Raw genomic sequence first — 20,379 nt, forward strand, 5'->3', positions numbered from 1 at the left:
TGCCTCAATGGGCCACACACCCTGACACAGCCACATCACAAGACCTCAGACCCAACTAGGGGAGGGAAATTATCCATAACAAAAAAGGAAAATCATTTTAAGAGGATTTAAGATCTGGAGCAGAGGTCTCCAATATTTATATGAGAGGATTGTTTGTCAGGGCAGAGATTATACTTCCATAGAGGGAGCTAGAAAGCTATGAGACGGGGAACACTGACTAAACAAACTGACACACACACACACACATACACATACACACATACACACACACACACACTGACAAAACGAGCTGACACACACACACACACACACACACACTGACTAAACGAGCTGACACACACACACACACACACACACACACACACTGACTAAACAAACTGACACACACACACACACACACTAACTAAACAAACTGACACACACACACACACTCAGAGCTGTGGAGAAGGAGTGAGATTAGACAACTGACCACCAGAGGGCGGTAAAACATCAGTATGTTCCTAAGACACACATTACAATCCAAATCTATTCTATTGTGACGCTTTCATCACTATAATAACAAACAATCCCATACAGCATACTGCAAAAGATGTAGCCAAGGACCCTCGGCAGGGGTTGAACATCTTGGCCATGTTCTGTTATAATCTCCACCCGGCACAGCCAGAAGAGGACTGGCCATCCCACATATGCTCTCTCTAATTCTCTCTTTCTTTCTCTCTCTCGGAGGACCTGAGCCCTAGGACCATGCCCCAGGAATACCTGACATGATGACTCTTTGCTGTCCCCAGTCCACCTGACTGTGCTGCTGCTCCAGTTTCAACTATTCTGCCTTATTATTATTCGACCATGCTGGTCATTTATGAACATTTGAACATCTTGACCATGTTTTGTTATAATCTCCACCCGGCACAGCCAGAAGAGGACTGGCCACCCCACATAGCCTGGTTCCTCTCTAGGTTTCTTCCTAGGTTTTGGCCTTTCTAGGGAGTTTTTCCTAGCCACCGTGCTTCTTCACCTGCATTGCTTGCTGTTTGGGGTTTTAGGCTGGGTTTCTGTACAGCACTTTGAGATATCAGCTGATGTACGAAGGGCTATATAAAATAAATTTGATTTGATTTGATTTGATTTTGATTTGATTTGATTTTTGATTTTGATTTGACGACAAGGATAACAACTAGAGTCTAGATTGAGATGCATGATGAAGGTGCTTTGAGAAGGTTTCCACACCGGGGTGGAGTCGGTAGCTAGGTGTGACTGGAATCCGAGGTTACCATGGAAATGTAGGGTTCCACGCTGTGCCTGTCGGAGCTGAATGAACGGGACTGACATGCGATGCCTTGTGGCCTTAATAGCTTCCTTTATATCTATCTACCCAGAACTCCCAATGTCCCAGCCACTAAGCACTCCACCACATGCTAAAATACAACTAACATTACCATGTGTGTGTTTCAGATGGAGCAGCTGTCAGACGAGGAGCTGGACCATACAGAGGGAGGAGGAGAGGAGGAGGACAGTGATAAAGAAGATCAGGATCTAGACCAGATGTTTGGAGCCTGGCTGGGAGAGCTGGATAAACTCACACAGGTAACTAACCCTATCCCTGGCTGGGAGAGCTGCATAAACTCACACAGGTAATTAACCCTATCCCTGGCTGGGAGAGCTAGATACACTCACACAGGTAACTAACCCTATCCCTGGCTGGGAAAGCTGCATAAACTCACACAGGTAACTAACCCTATCCCTGGCTGGGAGAGCTGGATAAACTCACACAGGTAACTAACCCTATCCCTGGCTGGGAGAGCTGGATAAACTCACACAGGTAACTAACCCTATCCCTGGCTGGGAGAGCTGGATTACCGCGACTCGCACAGGTCGGCTCACCGCGCCCCGCACAGGTCGGCTCACCGCGCCTCGCACAGGTCGGCTCACCGTATCCCGCACAGGTCGGCTCACCGTATCCCGCACAGGTCGGCTCACCGCGCCCCGCACAGGTCGGCTCACCGTATCCCGCACAGGTCGGCTCACCGCGCCTCGCACAGGTCGGCTCACCGTATCCTGCACAGGTCGGCTCACCGTGTCCCGCACAGGTCGGCTCACCGTATCCCGCACAGGTCGGCTCACCGCGCCCCGCACAGGTCGGCTCACCTCGCCTCGCACAGGTCGGCTCACCGTATCCCGCACAGGTCGGCTCACCGCATCTCGCACAGGTCGGCTAGAAATGTCAGTTATGATTTCCAAAATACATTTGGTTGGTTGTGTATGACCTTTATTCTGTATTGACTTACCTGATTTAACCCTAACCCTAACCTGATTTATATATATATATACCACCAGGTCACCATTATATACCACCAGGTCACAATTATATATACCACCAGGTCACCATTATATACCACCAGGTCACCATTATATACCACCAGGTCACCATTATATACCACCAGGTCACCATTATATATACCACCAGGTCACCATTTATATACCACCAGGTCACCATTATATACCACCAGGTCACCATTATATACCACCAGGTCACCATTATATACCACCAGGTCACCATTATATACCACCAGGTCACCATTATATACCACCAGGTCACCATTATATACCACCAGGTCACCATTATATACCACCAGGTCACCATTATATACCACCAGGTCACCATTATATACCACCAGGTCACCATTATATATATATATATACCACCAGGTCACCATTATATACCACCAGGTCACCATTATATACCACCAGGTCACCATTATATACCACCAGGTAACCATTATATACCACCAGGTCACCATTATATACCACCAGGTCACCATTATATACCACCAGGTCACCATTATATACCACCAGGTCACCATTATATACCACCAGGTCACCATTATATACCACTAGGTCACCATTATATACCACCAGGTCACCATTATATACCACCAGGTCACCATTTATATACCACCAGGTCACCATTATATACCACCAGGTCACCATTATATACCACCAGGTCACCATTATATACCACCAGGTCACCATTATAAACCACCAGGTCACCATTATATACCACCAGGTCACCATTATATACCACTAGGTCACCATTATATACCACCAGGTCACCATTATATACCACCAGGTCACCATTTATATACCACCAGGTCACCATTATATACCACCAGGTCACCATTATATATACCACCAGGTCACCATTATATACCACCAGGTCACCATTATATACCACCAGGTCACCATTATATACCACCAGGTCACCATTATATATACCACCAGGTCACCATTATATATACCACCAGGTCACCATTATATATACCACCAGGTCCCCATTATATATACCACCAGGTCACCATTATATACCACCAGGTCACCATTATATATACCACCAGGTCACCATTATATATACCACCAGGTCACCATTATATACCACCAGGTCACCATTATATACCACCAGGTCACCATTATATACCACCAGGTCACCATTATATACCACCAGGTCACCATTATATATACCACCAGGTCACCATTATATATACCACCAGGTCACCATTATATACCACCAGGTCACCATTATATACCACCAGGTCACCATTTATATACCACCAGGTCACCATTATATATACCACCAGGTCACCATTATATACCACCAGGTCACCATTATATACCACCAGGTCACCATTATATACCACCAGGTCACCATTATATACCACCAGGTCACCATTATATACCACCAGGTAACCATTATATATACCACCAGGTCACCATTATATATACCACCAGGTCACCATTATATATACCACCAGGTCACCATTATATATACCACCAGGTCACCATTATATACACCACCAGGTCACCATTATATACCACCAGGTCACCATTATATACCACCAGGTCACCATTATATACCACCAGGTCACCATTATATATACCACCAGGTCACCATTATATATACCACCAGGTCACCATTATATACCACCAGGTCACCATTATATACCACCAGGTCACCATTTATATACCACCAGGTCACCATTATATATACCACCAGGTCACCATTATATACCACCAGGTCACCATTATATACCACCAGGTCACCATTATATACCACCAGGTCACCATTATATACCACCAGGTCACCATTATATACCACCAGGTAACCATTATATATACCACCAGGTCACCATTATATATACCACCAGGTCACCATTATATATACCACCAGGTCACCATTATATATACCACCAGGTCACCATTATATACACCACCAGGTCACCATTATATACCACCAGGTCACCATTATATACCACCAGGTCACCATTATATACCACCAGGTCACCATTATATATACCACCAGGTCCCCATTATATATACCACCAGGTCACCATTATATACCACCAGGTCACCATTATATATACCACCAGGTCACCATTATATATACCACCAGGTCACCATTATATACCACCAGGTCACCATTATATACCACCAGGTCACCATTATATACCACCAGGTCACCATTATATACCACCAGGTCACCATTATATATACCACCAGGTCACCATTATATATACCACCAGGTCACCATTATATACCACCAGGTCACCATTATATACCACCAGGTCACCATTTATATACCACCAGGTCACCATTATATATACCACCAGGTCACCATTATATACCACCAGGTCACCATTATATACCACCAGGTCACCATTATATACCACCAGGTCACCATTATATACCACCAGGTCACCATTATATACCACCAGGTAACCATTATATATACCACCAGGTCACCATTATATATACCACCAGGTCACCATTATATATACCACCAGGTCACCATTATATATACCACCAGGTCACCATTATATACACCACCAGGTCACCATTATATACCACCAGGTCACCATTATATACCACCAGGTCACCATTATATACCACCAGGTCACCATTATATACCAGCAGGTCACCATTATATATATATATATATATATATATATATATATATATATATATATATATATATATATACCACCAGGTCACCATTATATACCACCAGGTCACCATTATATACCACCAGGTCACCATTATATATATATATATATACCACCAGGTCACCATTATATATATATATATATATCTCATTTTGTCTGTCATAGTTGAAATGAACCTATGATGAAAATTACAGGCCTCATCTTTTTAAGTGGGAGAACTTGCACAATTGGTGGCTGACTAAATACTTTTTTGCCCCACTGTATAATAATACAAAAGTAAGTTATTCAAGTATAAATTACCAAAGTTATGATAGATTACCATAGATTTTCTGTTAATTACCTGAATTACTGAAGATTCCGGTAACTTTGGTAAATGACCTGTAGCTTTGTAACCCGAACCACGATAACCAGTAAATTTAATGTAATATTTGACATATTTAACAGAAATTACCGTAACCAAACATTCTAGATTACCGGGGAAATATGGGCATTAACCTTAACTTGTGGAATTGATGTGGAATTGATAAACATTGACAGAGGGCTAACAATTCACAGATGTCAGTGAGCTAGTAGAGAAGACGTCCATTCACGATTCCTCTGTCCCCTGTACAGAGTCTCGATGATGGCTTCACAGAGACTGTAAAGAAGGCCCCTCAGAAAGCCCCTCTCAGACAGGAGACCAACATGGCTAACTTCTGCAACCGCTTCTCCATGTACAACATTAACGGTAAATATACGTTTTATATACACACACACACACACACACACACACACACACACACACACACACAGTGCCTTCAGAAAGTATTCAGACCCCTTGACATATTCCACATTTTGTTGTGTTACAGCCTGGATTCAAAATGTATTACAATAACCCATAATGACAAAGTGAAAACATGTTTGAAATTTTTGCTAATTTATTGAAAATGAAATTCAGAAATATTTCATTTACATAAGTATTCACACAGTATTTGCACATTTATTATAAAAAAAATGATTCAAGCTCTGTCAAATTGATTGTCGATCATTGCTAGACAGCCTATTTTCTCGTCTTGCCATAGATTTTCAAGCCGATATTAAGTCAACTGTAACTAGGTCACTCGGGAACATTGTACGTTGTCTTGGTAAGCAACCTGTGTGTTAGGTTATTGTCCTGCTGTATGGCGAATTTGTCTGCCAGTGTCTGTTGGAAAGCAGACTGAACCAGGTTTTCCTCCAGGATCTTGCCTGTGCATAACTATTCTGTTGCTTTTTATCCTAAAAAGCTCCCTAGTCCTTGCTGCTGACAAGCATACCCATAACTTGGTGCAGCCACCACCATGCTTGAAGATATGAAGGGTGATAGTCAGTGATGTGTTGTTGGATTTGCCCCAAACATAACGCCTAACCCTATTCAGGACATAAAGTGATTTTTTTTTGCCTCATTTTTTGCAGTTTTCCATTAATGCCTTTTTGTAATCTGGATGCATATTTTTTAATATTTTTTTATTCTGTGCAGGCTTCCTTTTCACTCTGTCAGTTAGGTTGGTATTGTGGAGTAACTACAGTGTTGTTGATCCATCCTCAGTTTCCTCCCATCACAGCCATTAAACTCTAACTGTTTAAAAGTCACCATTGGGCTCATGGTGAAATCCCTGAGTAGTTTCCTTCCTCTCTGGCAACTGAGTTAGGAAGGACGTCTGTATCTTTGTAGTGACTGGGTGTATTGATACACTGAGTTAGGAAGGACACCTGTATCTTTGTAGTGACTGGGTGTGTTGATACACTGAGTTAGGAAGGACACCTGTATCTGTGTTTGAAATTCACTGCTTGACGGAGACATACAGATAATTGTGTGTGGGGTAAAGCGATAAGGTAAGTCATTCAGAAATCATGTTAAACACTTATTGCACACAGTCCCACTTATTATGTGAATTGTTAAGCAAATGTGTACTTTATGCATCCCAAAGCAAAGTAGTTGAATATTTAGACATTTCAGCTTTTCATTATTTATTAATTTGTAAAAAATGTGTAAAAATATCATTTTGCTTTGACATTATGATGTGTTGTGTGTTGTGTTGCTCAGTGACAATCTCAATTTGATCTATTTTTAATTCACAACAACATGTGGAAAAAGTCAAGGGGTGTGAATACTTTCTGAGATCACTGTGTGTGTCTACATGCATACATACACACACACACACACACACACACACACACACACATAAATACATACTCATTTCAAGGGATTTTATTTTTACTATTTTCTGCATTGTAGAATAATAGTGAAGACATCAAAACTATGAAATCATGGAAACATGCCGTAACCAAAAAAGTGTTAAACAAATATATTTTAGATTAGATTCTTCAAATAGCCACCCTTTACCTTGATGACCGCTTTGCACACTCTTGGCATTCTCTCAACCAGCTTCATGAGGTAGTCACCTGGAATGCATTTCAATTAACAGGTGTGCCTTCAGTTCATTTGTGGAATGTCTTTCCTCAAGGCGTTTGAGCCAATTGTGTTGTAACAAGGTAGGGGTGGTATACAGAAGATAGCCCTATTTGGTAAAAGTCCAAGTCCATATTATGGCAAGAACATTTCAGATAATCAAAGAGAAACGACCTTCCATTATTACTTTAAGACATGAAGGTCAGTCAATACGGAACATTTCAAGAACTTTGAAAGTTTCTTCAAGTGCAGTCGCAGAAACCATCTAGTGCTATGATGAAACTGGCTCTCATGAGGACTGCCACAGGAAATGAAGACCCTGAGTTACCTCTGCTGCAGAGGATAAGTTCATTAGAGTTACTAGCGTCAGATTGCAGCCAAAATAAATGCTTCACAGAGTTCAAGTAACAGACATCTCAACATCAACTGTTCAGAGGAGACTGTGTGAATCAGGCCTTCATGGTCAAATTGCTGCAAAGAGACCGCTACTAAAGGACACCAATAATAAGAACAGACTATCTTGGGCCAAGAAACACGAGCAATGGACATTAGACTGGTGGAAATCTGTCCTTTTGGTCTGATGAGTCCACAGCATTCTGCAGCGATACACCATCCCATCTGGTTTGGGCTTAGTGGGACTTTCATTTGTTTTTCATCAGGACAATGACCCAACACACCGTCAGGCTGTGTAAGGGCTATTTGACTAAGGAGAGTGATGGAGTGCTGCATCAGATGACATGGCCTCACCCGACCTCAAACCAACTGAGATGAGTTAGGACGAGTTGGACCGCAGAGTGAAGGAAAAGCAGCCAGCAAGTGCTCAGCATATGTGGGATCTCCTTGAAGACTGCATTCCTCATGAAGCTGGTTGAGAGAATGCCAAAAGTGTGCAAAGCTCTCAAGGCAAAGGGTTGTTTACTTTTGAAGAATCTCAAAATATAAAAGAGATTTTGATTTGTTTAACACTTTTTTGGTAATATTTTGAAGTTTTTGATGTCTTCACTATTATCCTACAATGTAGAAAAGAGTCAAAATAAAGAAACCCTTGAATGAGTAGGTGTGTCCAAACTTTTGACTGGTCCTGTATATGCACACACGGTATAAGTCAAAAGTTTGGACACACCTAGTGTGTGTGTGTGTGTGTGTGTGCATCAGTGATGACATCAGCTGTGGTCCCCCAGGGGTCCATTCCTGGTTCTATTTCGTTCTCCCTTTGTATGCAAAGGCAAAATCATTAGTGGAAATCTGTAGCTGAACAAGACCCATGACTGGGTTGATGTGGATGTTTTCCTCTTCTTCCAGAGGCTCTAAACCAGGGTGGAGACGGTGTCGACCTGGATTCCCTGATGGCAGACCTGTGTTCCATAGAGCAGGAGCTGACCACCACCGGCAAGCCAAACGCCAAGCTCCGCCATAAACCCACCGCCGGGCACAGCAGCAAGGGGCACGGTGGAGCTGGAGGGAGTGGAGGAGGCACCTCCAGCAGCGGGGACAGTACCTCCTCCAGTACCCGGGCCTCACCGGCCTCTACGGTGGCCGCTCGCCACGGGCGCCCCATGGCTTCCAACCTGTCCCTGGATGATATCACGGCCCAGCTGGAGCAGGCGTCTCTCAGTATGGACGAGGCTGCTAGACAGAGCTCCCACTCCCTGGCCAGCGCCTCTTCCAACTCCACCTACTCAACCATGCGGAGGCCCGCCTCCCATCATCACACACACCGCCGGACAGGCTCGGTGGGGACGGTCAGCGAACACGAGGTCCGGTCTTTCTCCCTCTCGTCTCGGTCGTCGGTGAACTCTGCTTCGGCCAGCAGCATGGATTCTCTGGATAGGCCCTTGGAACAGGACGGGGCCACTCCTACACAACAGGGACCCAATCAGGGCCCCCCGGGCAACACCGAGGTAGGCTGCACACACCCTAAATCTAATCCATACACACTAAGTAAGTACTGGTTTACCTCACTGCTTTACGGCTCGAAGGACCATGACAGAAATGAAGCTACTTTAACTATACTAGTGGTATAGGGTTATGAAGTAGCTTGACAACAAGCGGCTGTTAGATGAACTCATTTCCCTTTGGGGATTAATATGGTACAGCTCCATCTCACAGAGCCGTGTGGAGAGTGTGTGGAGAGTGTGTGGAGAGTGTGTGGAGAGTGTGTGGAGAGTGTGTGGAGAGTGTGTGGAGAGTGTGTGGAGAGTGTGTGGAGAGTGTGTGGAGAGTGTGTGGAGAGAGTGTGGAGAGTGTGTGGAGAGTGTGTGGAGAGAGTGTGGAGAGTGTGTGGAGAGTGTGTGGAGAGTGTGTGGAGAGTGTGTGGAGAGTGTGTGGAGAGTGTGTGGAGAGTGTGTGGAGAGAGTGTGGAGAGAGTGTGGAGAGTGTGTGGAGAGTGTGTGGAGAGTGTGTGGAGAGTGTGTGGAGAGAGTGTGGAGAGAGTGTGGAGAGTGTGTGGAGAGTGTGTGGAGAGTGTGTGGAGAGTGTGTGGAGAGTGTGTGATCACTGCAGTGGAAAGGAGATGTTTCCATTCAATAAAATATGCAGATTTTCCCACGAGATGTTTCCTTCAAATTTTACTTTTTGTGGATAAAAGGTTTTGTTTGTGATGAAAACTGATTTCAGGGTTTTTCGTTATTTTTTTACTATTTTCTACATTGTAGAATAATAGTGAAGACATCACAACTATGAAATAACACACATGGAATCATGTAGTAACCAAAAAAGTGTTAAACAAATATATTTTAGATTAGATTCTTCAAAGTAACCACCCCATATCATTTTCATTAGTTTGTTATAAGTAAAAATTAAAAACAATGCGTGGGACAGTGGGAGTGGTCATGTGCTGAATGCAGGGACAGTGGAGTGGCCATGTGCTGAATGCAGGGACAGTGGAGTGGCCATGTGCTGAATGTAGAGACAGTGGAGTGGCCATGTGCTGAATGTAGAGACAGTGGAGTGGCCATGTGCTGAATGCAGGGACAGTGGAGTGGCCATGTGCTGAATGCAGGGACAGTGGAGTGGCCATGTGCTGAATGCAGGGACAGTGGAGTGGTCATGTGCTGAATGCAGGGACAGTGGAGTGGTCATGTGCTTAATGCGTGGACGGTGGAGTGGTCATGTGCTGAATGCAGGGACAGTGGAGTGGTCATGTGCTGAATGAGTGGACAGTGGAGTGGTCATGTGCTGAATGCAGGGACAGTAGAGTGGTCATGTGCTGAATGCAGGGACAATGGAGTGGCCATGTGCTGAATGCGTGGACAGTAGAGTGGCCATGTGCTGAATGCAGGGACAATGGAGTGGCCATGTGCTGAATGCGTGGACAGTGGAGTGGCCATGTGCTGAATGTGTGGACAGTGGAAGTGGCCATGTGCTGAATGCGTGGACAGTGAAGTGGCCATGTGCTGAATGCGTGGACAGTGGAGTGGCCTTGTGCTGAATGCGTGGACAGTTGAAGTGGCCATGTGCTGAATGTGTGGGCAGTGGGAGTGGCCATGTGCTGAATGCAGGGACAGTGGGAGTGGCCATGTGCTGAATGCGTGGACAGTGGGAGTGGCCATGTGCTGAATGCGTGGACAGTGGGAGTGGCCATGTGCTGAATGCAGGGACAGTGGGAGTGGCCATGTGCTGAATGCAGGGACAGTGGGAGTGGCCATGTGCTGAATGCAGGGACAGTGGGAGTGGTCATGTGCTGAATGTAGAGACAGTGGAGTGGCCATGTGCTGAATGCAGGGACAGTGGAGTGGCCATGTGCTGAATGCAGGGACAGTGGAGTGGCCATGTGCTGAATGTAGAGACAGTGGAGTGGCCATGTGCTGAATGTAGAGACAGTGGAGTGGCCATGTGCTGAATGTAGAGACAGTGGAGTGGCCATGTGCTGAATGTAGAGACAGTGGAGTGGCCATGTGCTGAATGTAGAGACAGTGGAGTGGCCATGTGCTGAATGCAGGGACAGTGGAGTGGCCATGTGCTGAATGTAGAGACAGTGGAGTGGCCATGTGCTGAATGTAGAGACAGTGGAGTGGCCATGTGCTGAATGTAGAGACAGTGGAGTGGCCATGTGCTGAATGTGTGGACAGCGCAGATTTTCCTGTTAAATTTGGAATTAAATCTGCACCTCTTGAATGTTGAGTTATTTGACAAAAGGTAAGTGTCATAGAAACTGCAGAAATGGATCTTTTTGATACGATATAGAAATCTGAATGTTTTACCTGCATGTGACTCTTCTGGAGGATTTGATACAGTGACGCTGCTTTCCATGCATCCGTCAATGTACATGAAGAGATGGGGTGCATCTTGTAAATCTGACCACTGATAACGTTGTCATCGGACTATTGTCAATTTAATCTCGTCTTTAGGCTGTCTTATTATGTGTGAAATTAGTTTAGTTTCCCCCCTCGCTCGTCAACATGGATCGAGTCAAGGATATTTTTGGCATGATTCTAAAAGCCTACTGTAGCTTGTTTTAGTTTCTCTTACAATAAATGTGATTAGCAATAGAGATATATGTTAAATAAAACAGTCACTTAACAGATTCGTTTTTACAAATTAAAACGTGAAAAAGAACGGTATCGACCCGCAAGGCGCACGGTCAAATTATTAACATGAGGACTAACGCTGGCAGAACACACTCACCATTACTCTGTTGTTGTTCTGAATTCAAATCATCCTCTTCAACCTCCTCGTCATGTTGTTGCCAGAGAATTTCTATATCATAAGCCGCATCAAATGTTGCTTTAGAGAATTTTGGCAGTACTCACAACCGCATATGACATGTAACCGTGCCAGCCCAGGACATCTGGCTTCTTCCTCTAACCGTTCCAGCCCAGGACATCTGGCTTCTTCCTCTAACCGTTCCAGCCCAGGACATCTGGCTTCTTCCTCTAACCGTTCCAGCCCAGGACATCTGGCTTCTTCCTCTAACCGTTCCAGCCCAGGACATCTGGCTTCTTCCTCTGACCGTTCCAGCCCAGGACATCTGGCTTCTTCCTCTGACCGTTCCAGCCCAGGACATCTGGCTTCTTCCTCTAACCGTTCCAGCCCAGGACATCTGGCTTCTTCCTCTAACCGTTCCAGCCCAGGACATCTGGCTTCTTCCTCTAACCGTTCCAGCCCAGGACATCTGGCTTCTTCCTCTAACCGTTCCAGCCCAGGACATCTGGCTTCTTCCTCTGACCGTTCCAGCCCAGGACATCTGGCTTCTTCCTCTAACCGTTCCAGCCCAGGACATCTGGCTTCTTCCCCTGACCGTTCCAGCCCAGGACATCTGGCTTCTTCCTCTAACCGTTCCAGCCCAGGACATCTGGCTTCTTCCTCTAACCGTTCCAGCCCAGGACATCTGGCTTCTTCCTCTAACCGTTCCAGCCCAGAACATCTGGCTTCTTCCTCTAACCGTTCCAGCCCAGGACATCTGGCTTCTTCCTCTAACCGTTCCAGCCCAGGACATCTGGCTTCTTCCTCTAACCGTTCCAGCCCAGGACATCTGGCTTCTTCCTCTAACCGTTCCAGCCCAGGACATCTGGCTTCTTCCTCTAACCGTGCCAGCCCAGGACATCTGGCTTCTTCCTCTAACCGTTCCAGCCCAGGACATCTGGCTTCTTCCTCTAACCGTTCCAGCCCAGGACATCTGGCTTCTTCCTCTGACCGTTCCAGCCCAGGACATCTGGCTTCTTCCTCTAACCGTTACAGCCCAGGACATCTGGCTTCTTCCCCTGACCGTTCCAGCCCAGGACATCTGGCTTCTTCCTCTAACCGTTCCAGCCCAGGACATCTGGCTTCTTCCTCTAACCGTTCCAGCCCAGGACATCTGGCTTCTTCCTCTAACCGTTCCAGCCCAGGACATCTGGCTTCTTCCTCTAACCGTTCCAGCCCAGGACATCTGGCTTCTTCCTCTAACCGTTCCAGCCCAGGACATCTGGCTTCTTCCTCTAACCGTTCCAGCCCAGGACATCTGGCTTCTTCCTCTAACCGTTCCAGCCCAGGACATCTGGCTTCTTCCTCTAACCGTTCCAGCCCAGGACATCTGGCTTCTTCCTCTAACCGTTCCAGCCCAGGACATCTGGCTTCTTCCCCTGACCGTTCCAGCCCAGGACATCTGGCTTCTTCCCCTGACAGTTCCAGCCCAGGACATCTGGCTTCTTCCTCTAACCGTTCCAGCCCAGGACATCTGGCTTCTTCCTCTAACCGTTCCAGCCCAGGACATCTGGCTTCTTCCTCTAACCGTTCCAGCCCAGGACATCTGGCTTCTTCCTCTAACCGTTCCAGCCCAGGACATCTGGCTTCTTCCTCTAACCGTTCCAGCCCAGGACATCTGGCTTCTTCCTCTAACCGTTCCAGCCCAGGACATCTGGCTTCTTCCCCTGACCGTTCCAGCCCAGGACATCTGGCTTCTTCCTCTAACCGTTCCAGCCCAGGACATCTGGCTTCTTCCCCTGACCGTTCCAGCCCAGGACATCTGGCTTCTTCCTCTAACCGTTCCAGCCCAGGACATCTGGCTTCTTCCTCTAACCGTTCCAGCCCAGGACATCTGGCTTCTTCCTCTAACCGTTCCAGCCCAGGACATCTGGCTTCTTCCCCTGACCGTTCCAGCCCAGGACATCTGGCTTCTTCCCCTGACCGTTCCAGCCCAGGACATCTGGCTTCTTCCCCTGACCGTTCCAGCCCAGGACATCTGGCTTCTTCCCCTGACCGTTCCAGCCCAGGACATCTGGCTTCTTCCCCTGACAGTTCCAGCCCAGGACATCTGGCTTCTTCCCCTGACAGTTCCAGCCCAGGACATCTGGCTTCTTCCTCTAACCGTTCCAGCCCAGGACATCTGGCTTCTTCCTCTAACCGTTCCAACCCAGGACATCTGGCTTCTTCCTCTAACCGTTCCAGCCCAGGACATCTGGCTTCTTCCTCTAACCGTTCCAGCCCAGGACATCTGGCTTCTTCCTCTAACCGTTCCAGCCCAGGACATCTGGCTTCTTCCTCTAACCGTTCCAGCCCAGGACATCTGGCTTCTTCCTCTAACCGTTCCAGCCCAGGACATCTAGCTTCTTCCTCTAACCGTTCCAGCCCAGGACATCTGGCTTCCTCCCCTAGGGGGATCGTCTGAGACCAGCCATCCGGACACCTGATGAAACTGGCTTTGCAGAACCAAAGGATTTATATCTCAGAGAAGCTCATATGCCAGTTCATCGTCCTCTCCAGGATCTAGATAATACTGAGCCTAGTATATTTTAGAAGTGTGAGGCGTAAAGGCCTATAGTTGTTGAAGCCAATTACAACAATGTCGACTGTCACTCCAAACATATTGAGCAACAGTTTTTTTGTTCTCCGCTGTTGCCATGACTCGTTACTGTAGCCTGTGCTATTTAAGAAACTATTAATCCACAACGGAATAGGAAGAGAATATTCCGTGCCACCCAGCCAAATTGGAGTTGATTACAACGCAAAGACCGTCAATAACCCTACAGAACTGGGAGAAAATGGCATGCAGTATAAAGCCATGGAATGCGTTGATTCATGGCAGGGTAGCCTAGTGGTTAGAGGAGGCGGGGTAGCCTAGTGGTTAGAGGAGGGAGGCAGGTAGCCTAGTGGTTAGAGGAGGGAGGCAGGTAGCCTAGTGGTTAGAGGAGGCGGGGTAGCCTAGTGGTTAGAGGAGGCGGGGTAGCCTAGTGGTTAGAGGAGGCGGGGTAGCCTAGTGGTTAGAGGAGGCGGGTAGCCTAGTGGTTAGAGGACGCAGGTAGCCTAGTGGTTAGAGGAGGCAGGTAGCCTAGTGGTTAGAGGAGGCAGGTAGCCTAGTGGTTAGAGGAGGCGGGTAGCCTAGTGGTTAGAGGAGGCGGGGTAGCCTAGTGGTTAGAGGAGGCGGGTAGCCTAGTGGTTAGAGGCGGGTAGCCTAGTGGTTAGAGGAGGCGGTGTAGCCTAGTGGTTAGAGGAGGCGGGTAGCCTAGGGGTTAGAGGAGGCGGGTAGCCTAGTGGTTAGAGGAGGCGGGTAGCCTAGTGGTTAGAGGAGGCGGGTAGCCTAGTGGTTAGAGGATGCGGTGTAGCCTAGTGGTTAGAGGAGGCGGTGTAGCCTAGTGGTTAGAGGAGGCGGTGTAGCCTAGTGGTTAGAGGAGGCGGTGTAGCCTAGTGGTTAGAGGAGGCGGTGTAGCCTAGTGGTTAGAGGCGGCGGTGTAGCCTAGTGGTTAGAGGAGGCGGTGTAGCCTAGTGGTTAGAGGAGGCGGTGTAGCCTAGTGGTTAGAGGAGGCGGTGTAGCCTAGTGGTTAGAGGAGGCGATGTAGCCTAGTGGTTAGAGGAGGCGGTGTAGCCTAGTGGTTAGAGGAGGCGGTGTTGCCTAGTGGTTAGAGGAGGCGGTGTTGCCTAGTGGTTAGAGGAGGCGGTGTAGCCTAGTGGTTAGAGGAGGCGGTGTAGCCTAGTGGTTAGAGGAGGCGGTGTTGCCTAGTGGTTAGAGGAGGCGGTGTAGCCTAGTGGTTAGAGGAGGCGGTGTAGCCTAGTGGTTAGAGGAGGCGGTGTAGCCTAGTGGTTAGAGGAGGCGGTGTAGCCTAGCCTAGTGGTTAGAGGAGGCGTTGTAGCCTAGCCTAGTGGTTAGAGGAGGCGGTGTAGCCTAGTGGTTAGAGCGTTGGACTAGTAACCAAAAGGTTGGAAGTTCAAATCCCCCAGCTGACAGTGGGTTAACTGCCCCTGAATTGTTCCTAGGCCGTCATTGAAAATAAGAATTTGTTCTTAACTGACTTGCCTCGTTAAATAAAGGTAAAATAAATTGTCCACTTACAATGCATTTATTCATTCAAAACTCCACCCTTTCCTACCACCAGCTGTTGCACTCATAATTTCCGTTGTGAAAATTTGACACATCTCCGGACCTGTAGATTTACCATTACGTTAGAGCACCATTACCATTTTTGAGTTTGATTTGTTAATATCGAGCCTTAGGTCTGTTGCTGGATAACAACAGATTGAGTTAAATTAACTGTTATTTTATTCCACTACTGTGTTACAATGATTCTGATCTATTTCTTTCTGATTCTGATCATTTTGCTTCTTTTCTCTTGGATCAGATTTTTCTATGCTTTCACAACTGGTATCAAATGCACAATTTGTTCATTGCCAATCACTGATTTCACTAATGTTCCTTGTCTCTTCTTCTTCTCTCTCTCCTTTCTGCAACAAGCACTCCTATCTGGACAGGGAAACATCCCTGATTCTGAAAAATATAGCCGGAAAACCCTCTCACTTGCTGACCAAGGTGACTGTCTTTCTCCTCCGCTTGTCTCTTCGTCCTGCATGCAAATCAAGCTATTCTCTCATTGGTGTCTTATTAGCCACACCCTCCATGCAACAATGAAACCCCTCCCTCTCGTGATGTCATACCCTCTGGTTGTTTAATAGATGGGTTTTTATTTTCTATAAGAGGGTTATTTCTATACACTAGAAGTTCCAAAACTGTTTCACTTGGGGTCCCCCTTCCAGCATTGGGGAACATCTCGCCTGACCCCCGACCCCTGACCCCCGACCCCACCTCGTCTATTTCTATTTGAACAAGCACCGTTCGTGACACAAACTGTTGGTGGAGAGAACAATTTGCCAGGTTTAAAGCTTATTTCCTGCAGTTCTACACATGTCGTCATGGTGGAGAGAACAATTTGCCAGGTTTAAAGCTTATTTCCTGCAGTTCTACACATGTTGTCATGGTGGAGAGAACAATTTGCCAGTTTTAAAGCTTATTTCCTGCAGTTCTACACATGTCGTCATGGTGGAGAGAACAATTTGCCAGTTTTAAAGCTTATTTCCTGCAGTTCTACACATGTTGTCATGGTGGAGAGAACAACATTTGGCAGTTTTAAAGCTCATTTTCTTGCGATTTGATTCATTTTGCCATGTCTAATGTGTATTCAACTATCTAAGGGCTAAAAACTTGTAACACGTTTATAAATATCTCTCTAAGGTCTGTAATGGCTGACAAGAGGAACTGATGATGTAATACCTCGTTTAGAAAACACCTTGTGCGTTCTACTATTATACCCTTCAGGAAGTACATTTTTAAAGCCCAATTGAGTTCCTTTTAAAATAAAACACCTGGGGGAGGAGGACCCCCTGCTATAGAGTAGGATTATACAGTGTCTCTAGACTAGTTATTATAATGTGATAGTGTAGTGATGACCTCTACAGACCATGAGAGGGAGACGGTCATTTTCCCCAAGCATCCTCCTGCATGTTGCATGCTATCCCTCTCTTCTTCCCCTGTCGCCCTCCTCATGATAGCTACCCCTCCTCTTCCTGATGGCTCCCCATCCTTTAAGATGACTAAACTGCTTGTAAACATAGTATTTAGTTTAGCTAAAGGTATGGAAATGGACACTGTCTGAACTCGACTGACCCAACCTCCCAAACCAAGTCAACATGTGTCCGTCTAGACTGACCCAGCCTCCCAAACCAAGTCAACATGTGTCTGTCTGGACTGACCCAGCCTCCCAAACCAAGTCAACATGTGTCTGTCTGGACCCCAAACCAAGTCAATATGTGTCTGTCTAGACCCCAAACCAAGTCAACATGTCTGTCTAGACCCCAAACCAAGTCAACATGTGTCTGTCTGGACCCCAAACCAAGTCAACATGTCTGTATGGACTGACCCAGCCTCCCAAACCAAGTCAACGTGTCTGTCTGGACTGACCCAGCCACCCAAACCAAGTCAACATGTCTGTCTAGACTGACCCAGCCTCCCAAACCAAGTCAACATGTCTGTATGGACTGACCCAGCCTCCCAAACCAAGTCAACGTGTCTGTCTGGACTGACCCAGCCACCCAAACCAAGTCAACATGTCTGTCTAGACTGACCCAGCCTCCCAAACCAAGTCAACGTGTCTGTCTGGACTGACCCAGCCACCCAAACCAAGTCAACATGTGTCTGTCTAGACTGACCCAGCCTCCCAAACCAAGTCAACATGTGTCTGTCTGGACCCCAAACCAAGTCAACATGTGTCTGTCTAGACCCCAAACCAAGTCAACATGTGTCTGTCTGGACTGACCCAGCCTCCCAAACCAAGTCAACATGTGTCTGTCTAGACTGACCCAGCCTCCCAAACCAAGTCAACATGTGTCTGTCTGGACTGACCCAGCCTCCCAAACCAAGTCAACATGTGTCTGTCTGGACTGACCCAGCCACCCAAACCAAGTCAACATGTGTCTGTCTGGACTGACCCAGCCTCCCAAACCAAGTCAACATGTGTCTGTCTGGACTGACCCAGCCACCCAAACCAAGTCAACATGTCTGTCTGGACCCCAAACCAAGTCAACATGTGTCTGTCTGGACCCCAAACCAAGTCAACATGTGTCTGTCTAGACCCCAAACCAAGTCAACATGTGTCTGTCTAGACTGACCCAGCCTCCCAAACCAAGTCAACATGTGTCTGTCTGGACCCCAAACCAAGTCAACATGTGTCTGTCTGGACTGGAGATATGGAGATGAAGAACACATGGAAACAGAGAACCAGGATATGGTGATGTAGAACACATGGAAACAGAGAGCCAGGATATGGAGATGTAGAACACATGGAAACAGAGAACCAGGATATGGAGATGTAGAACACATGGAAACAGAGAACCAGGATATGGAGATGAAGAACACATGGAAACAGAGAACCAGGATATGGAGATGTAGAACACATGGAAACAGAGAACCAGGATATGGAGATGAAGAACACATGGAAACAGAGAACCAGGATATGGAGATGTAGAACACATGGAAACAGAGAACCAGGATATGGAGATGTAGAACACATGGAAACAGAGAACCAGGATATGGTGATGTAGAACACATGGAAACAGAGAACCAGGATATGGAGATGAAGAACACATGGAAACAGAGAACCAGGATATGGAGATGTATATGATGATTTGGAGTTAAGTCAGTTGGACTAATAGGACTATAGAGTTTACGTAGGGTCACAGTTAACGTGTTTCAGGTAAGGTGTCAGAACAGAAGCATAGCCTGACTCCAGATCAGTCCGTGCTCTATATCAGACTCCTGGTTCCAGATCAGTCCTGGCTCTATATCCGACTCCTGGTTCCAGGTCAGTCCGTGCTCTATAGCAGGGCTCCTGCTGTATGGTCATTGTCATGCCAAACAGTCTGGCCCCACCGCAATCTCCAAATGGGATCACTCATTTATATATCTATATTATTATTATTATAGTAGACTATGGTCAAAGTTGACATGTAACAGGGCAAGGGTCAGATATGGACAAAATATAATATTGCAATATTTTTACTGATCTAACAAACTTCGGTCAACATTTACAGTGCCGTCAACAGTAAATAGTGGTTACTTCTCAGAAGGTATTAAATTGTCAAGAGGATTAAAACAAGGTTGTCCACTATCGGCATATCTATTTATTATGGACTTTAAAATGTTAGCTATTAAAATCAGATCTAACAAATGTATCAAGGCATTAGAATACAGGGCTTAAAAACAGAGGCGTCATTGTACGCTGATAATTCAGATTTTCTTCTAAATCCACAATTTGCATCCCTGCACAGCCTCATAGAGGATCTAGATACTTTGTCTAAGCTCTCTGGATTAAAACCAAATTATGATAAGTAAATAATAAGTAAATTATCTCACTCCAATACATTTTAATAGAAAGTTTGCAACAACAAAAAATAAGATCTTGCTACCGTGGAAAGGACCTTTCTATTTGTGGAGAGTAACTATACAACAGCACTAGTTTCTCCAGACTGTACTAGTTCCTCCAGACAATAACTATACCAGTTCCTCCAGACAATAACTATACCATTACCAGTTCCTCCAGACTGTACTAGTTCCTCCAGACTGTACTAGTTCCTCCAGCCTGTACTAGTTCCTCCAGGCAGTATTAGTTCCTCCAGACTGTACTAGTTCCTCCAGACAGTGCCAGTTCCTCCAGACTGTACTAGTTCCTCTAGACAGTACAAGTTCCTCCAGACTGTACTAGTTCCTCCAGA

The 20,379-nt window shown here is 46.3% G+C and overlaps 1 protein-coding gene across 2 annotated transcripts in view; it reads left to right on the plus strand.

Annotated features, from left to right (window-relative positions):
• Positions 1-20,379, plus strand: part of LOC110502196 (ras-associated and pleckstrin homology domains-containing protein 1) — a 147,797-nt gene that overhangs the window by 80,831 nt on the left and 46,587 nt on the right. The window contains exons 3-6 of one of the 2 annotated variants that reach the window (XM_036959495.2): positions 1,453-1,584; positions 5,607-5,721; positions 8,728-9,326; positions 16,571-16,645. In XM_036959495.2, the coding sequence (XP_036815390.2) occupies positions 1,453-1,584; positions 5,607-5,721; positions 8,728-9,326; positions 16,571-16,645 (921 nt within the window). The remainder of the gene's footprint in view (positions 1-1,452; positions 1,585-5,606; positions 5,722-8,727; positions 9,327-16,570; positions 16,646-20,379) is intronic. The other variant, XM_036959496.2, reaches the window with a different exon arrangement.

This window comes from Oncorhynchus mykiss, chromosome 22 (assembly GCF_057628025.1).
Source record: "Oncorhynchus mykiss isolate SJ-2025 chromosome 22, ASM5762802v1, whole genome shotgun sequence".
In the NCBI taxonomy this organism is placed as follows: Eukaryota; Metazoa; Chordata; class Actinopteri; order Salmoniformes; family Salmonidae; genus Oncorhynchus; species Oncorhynchus mykiss.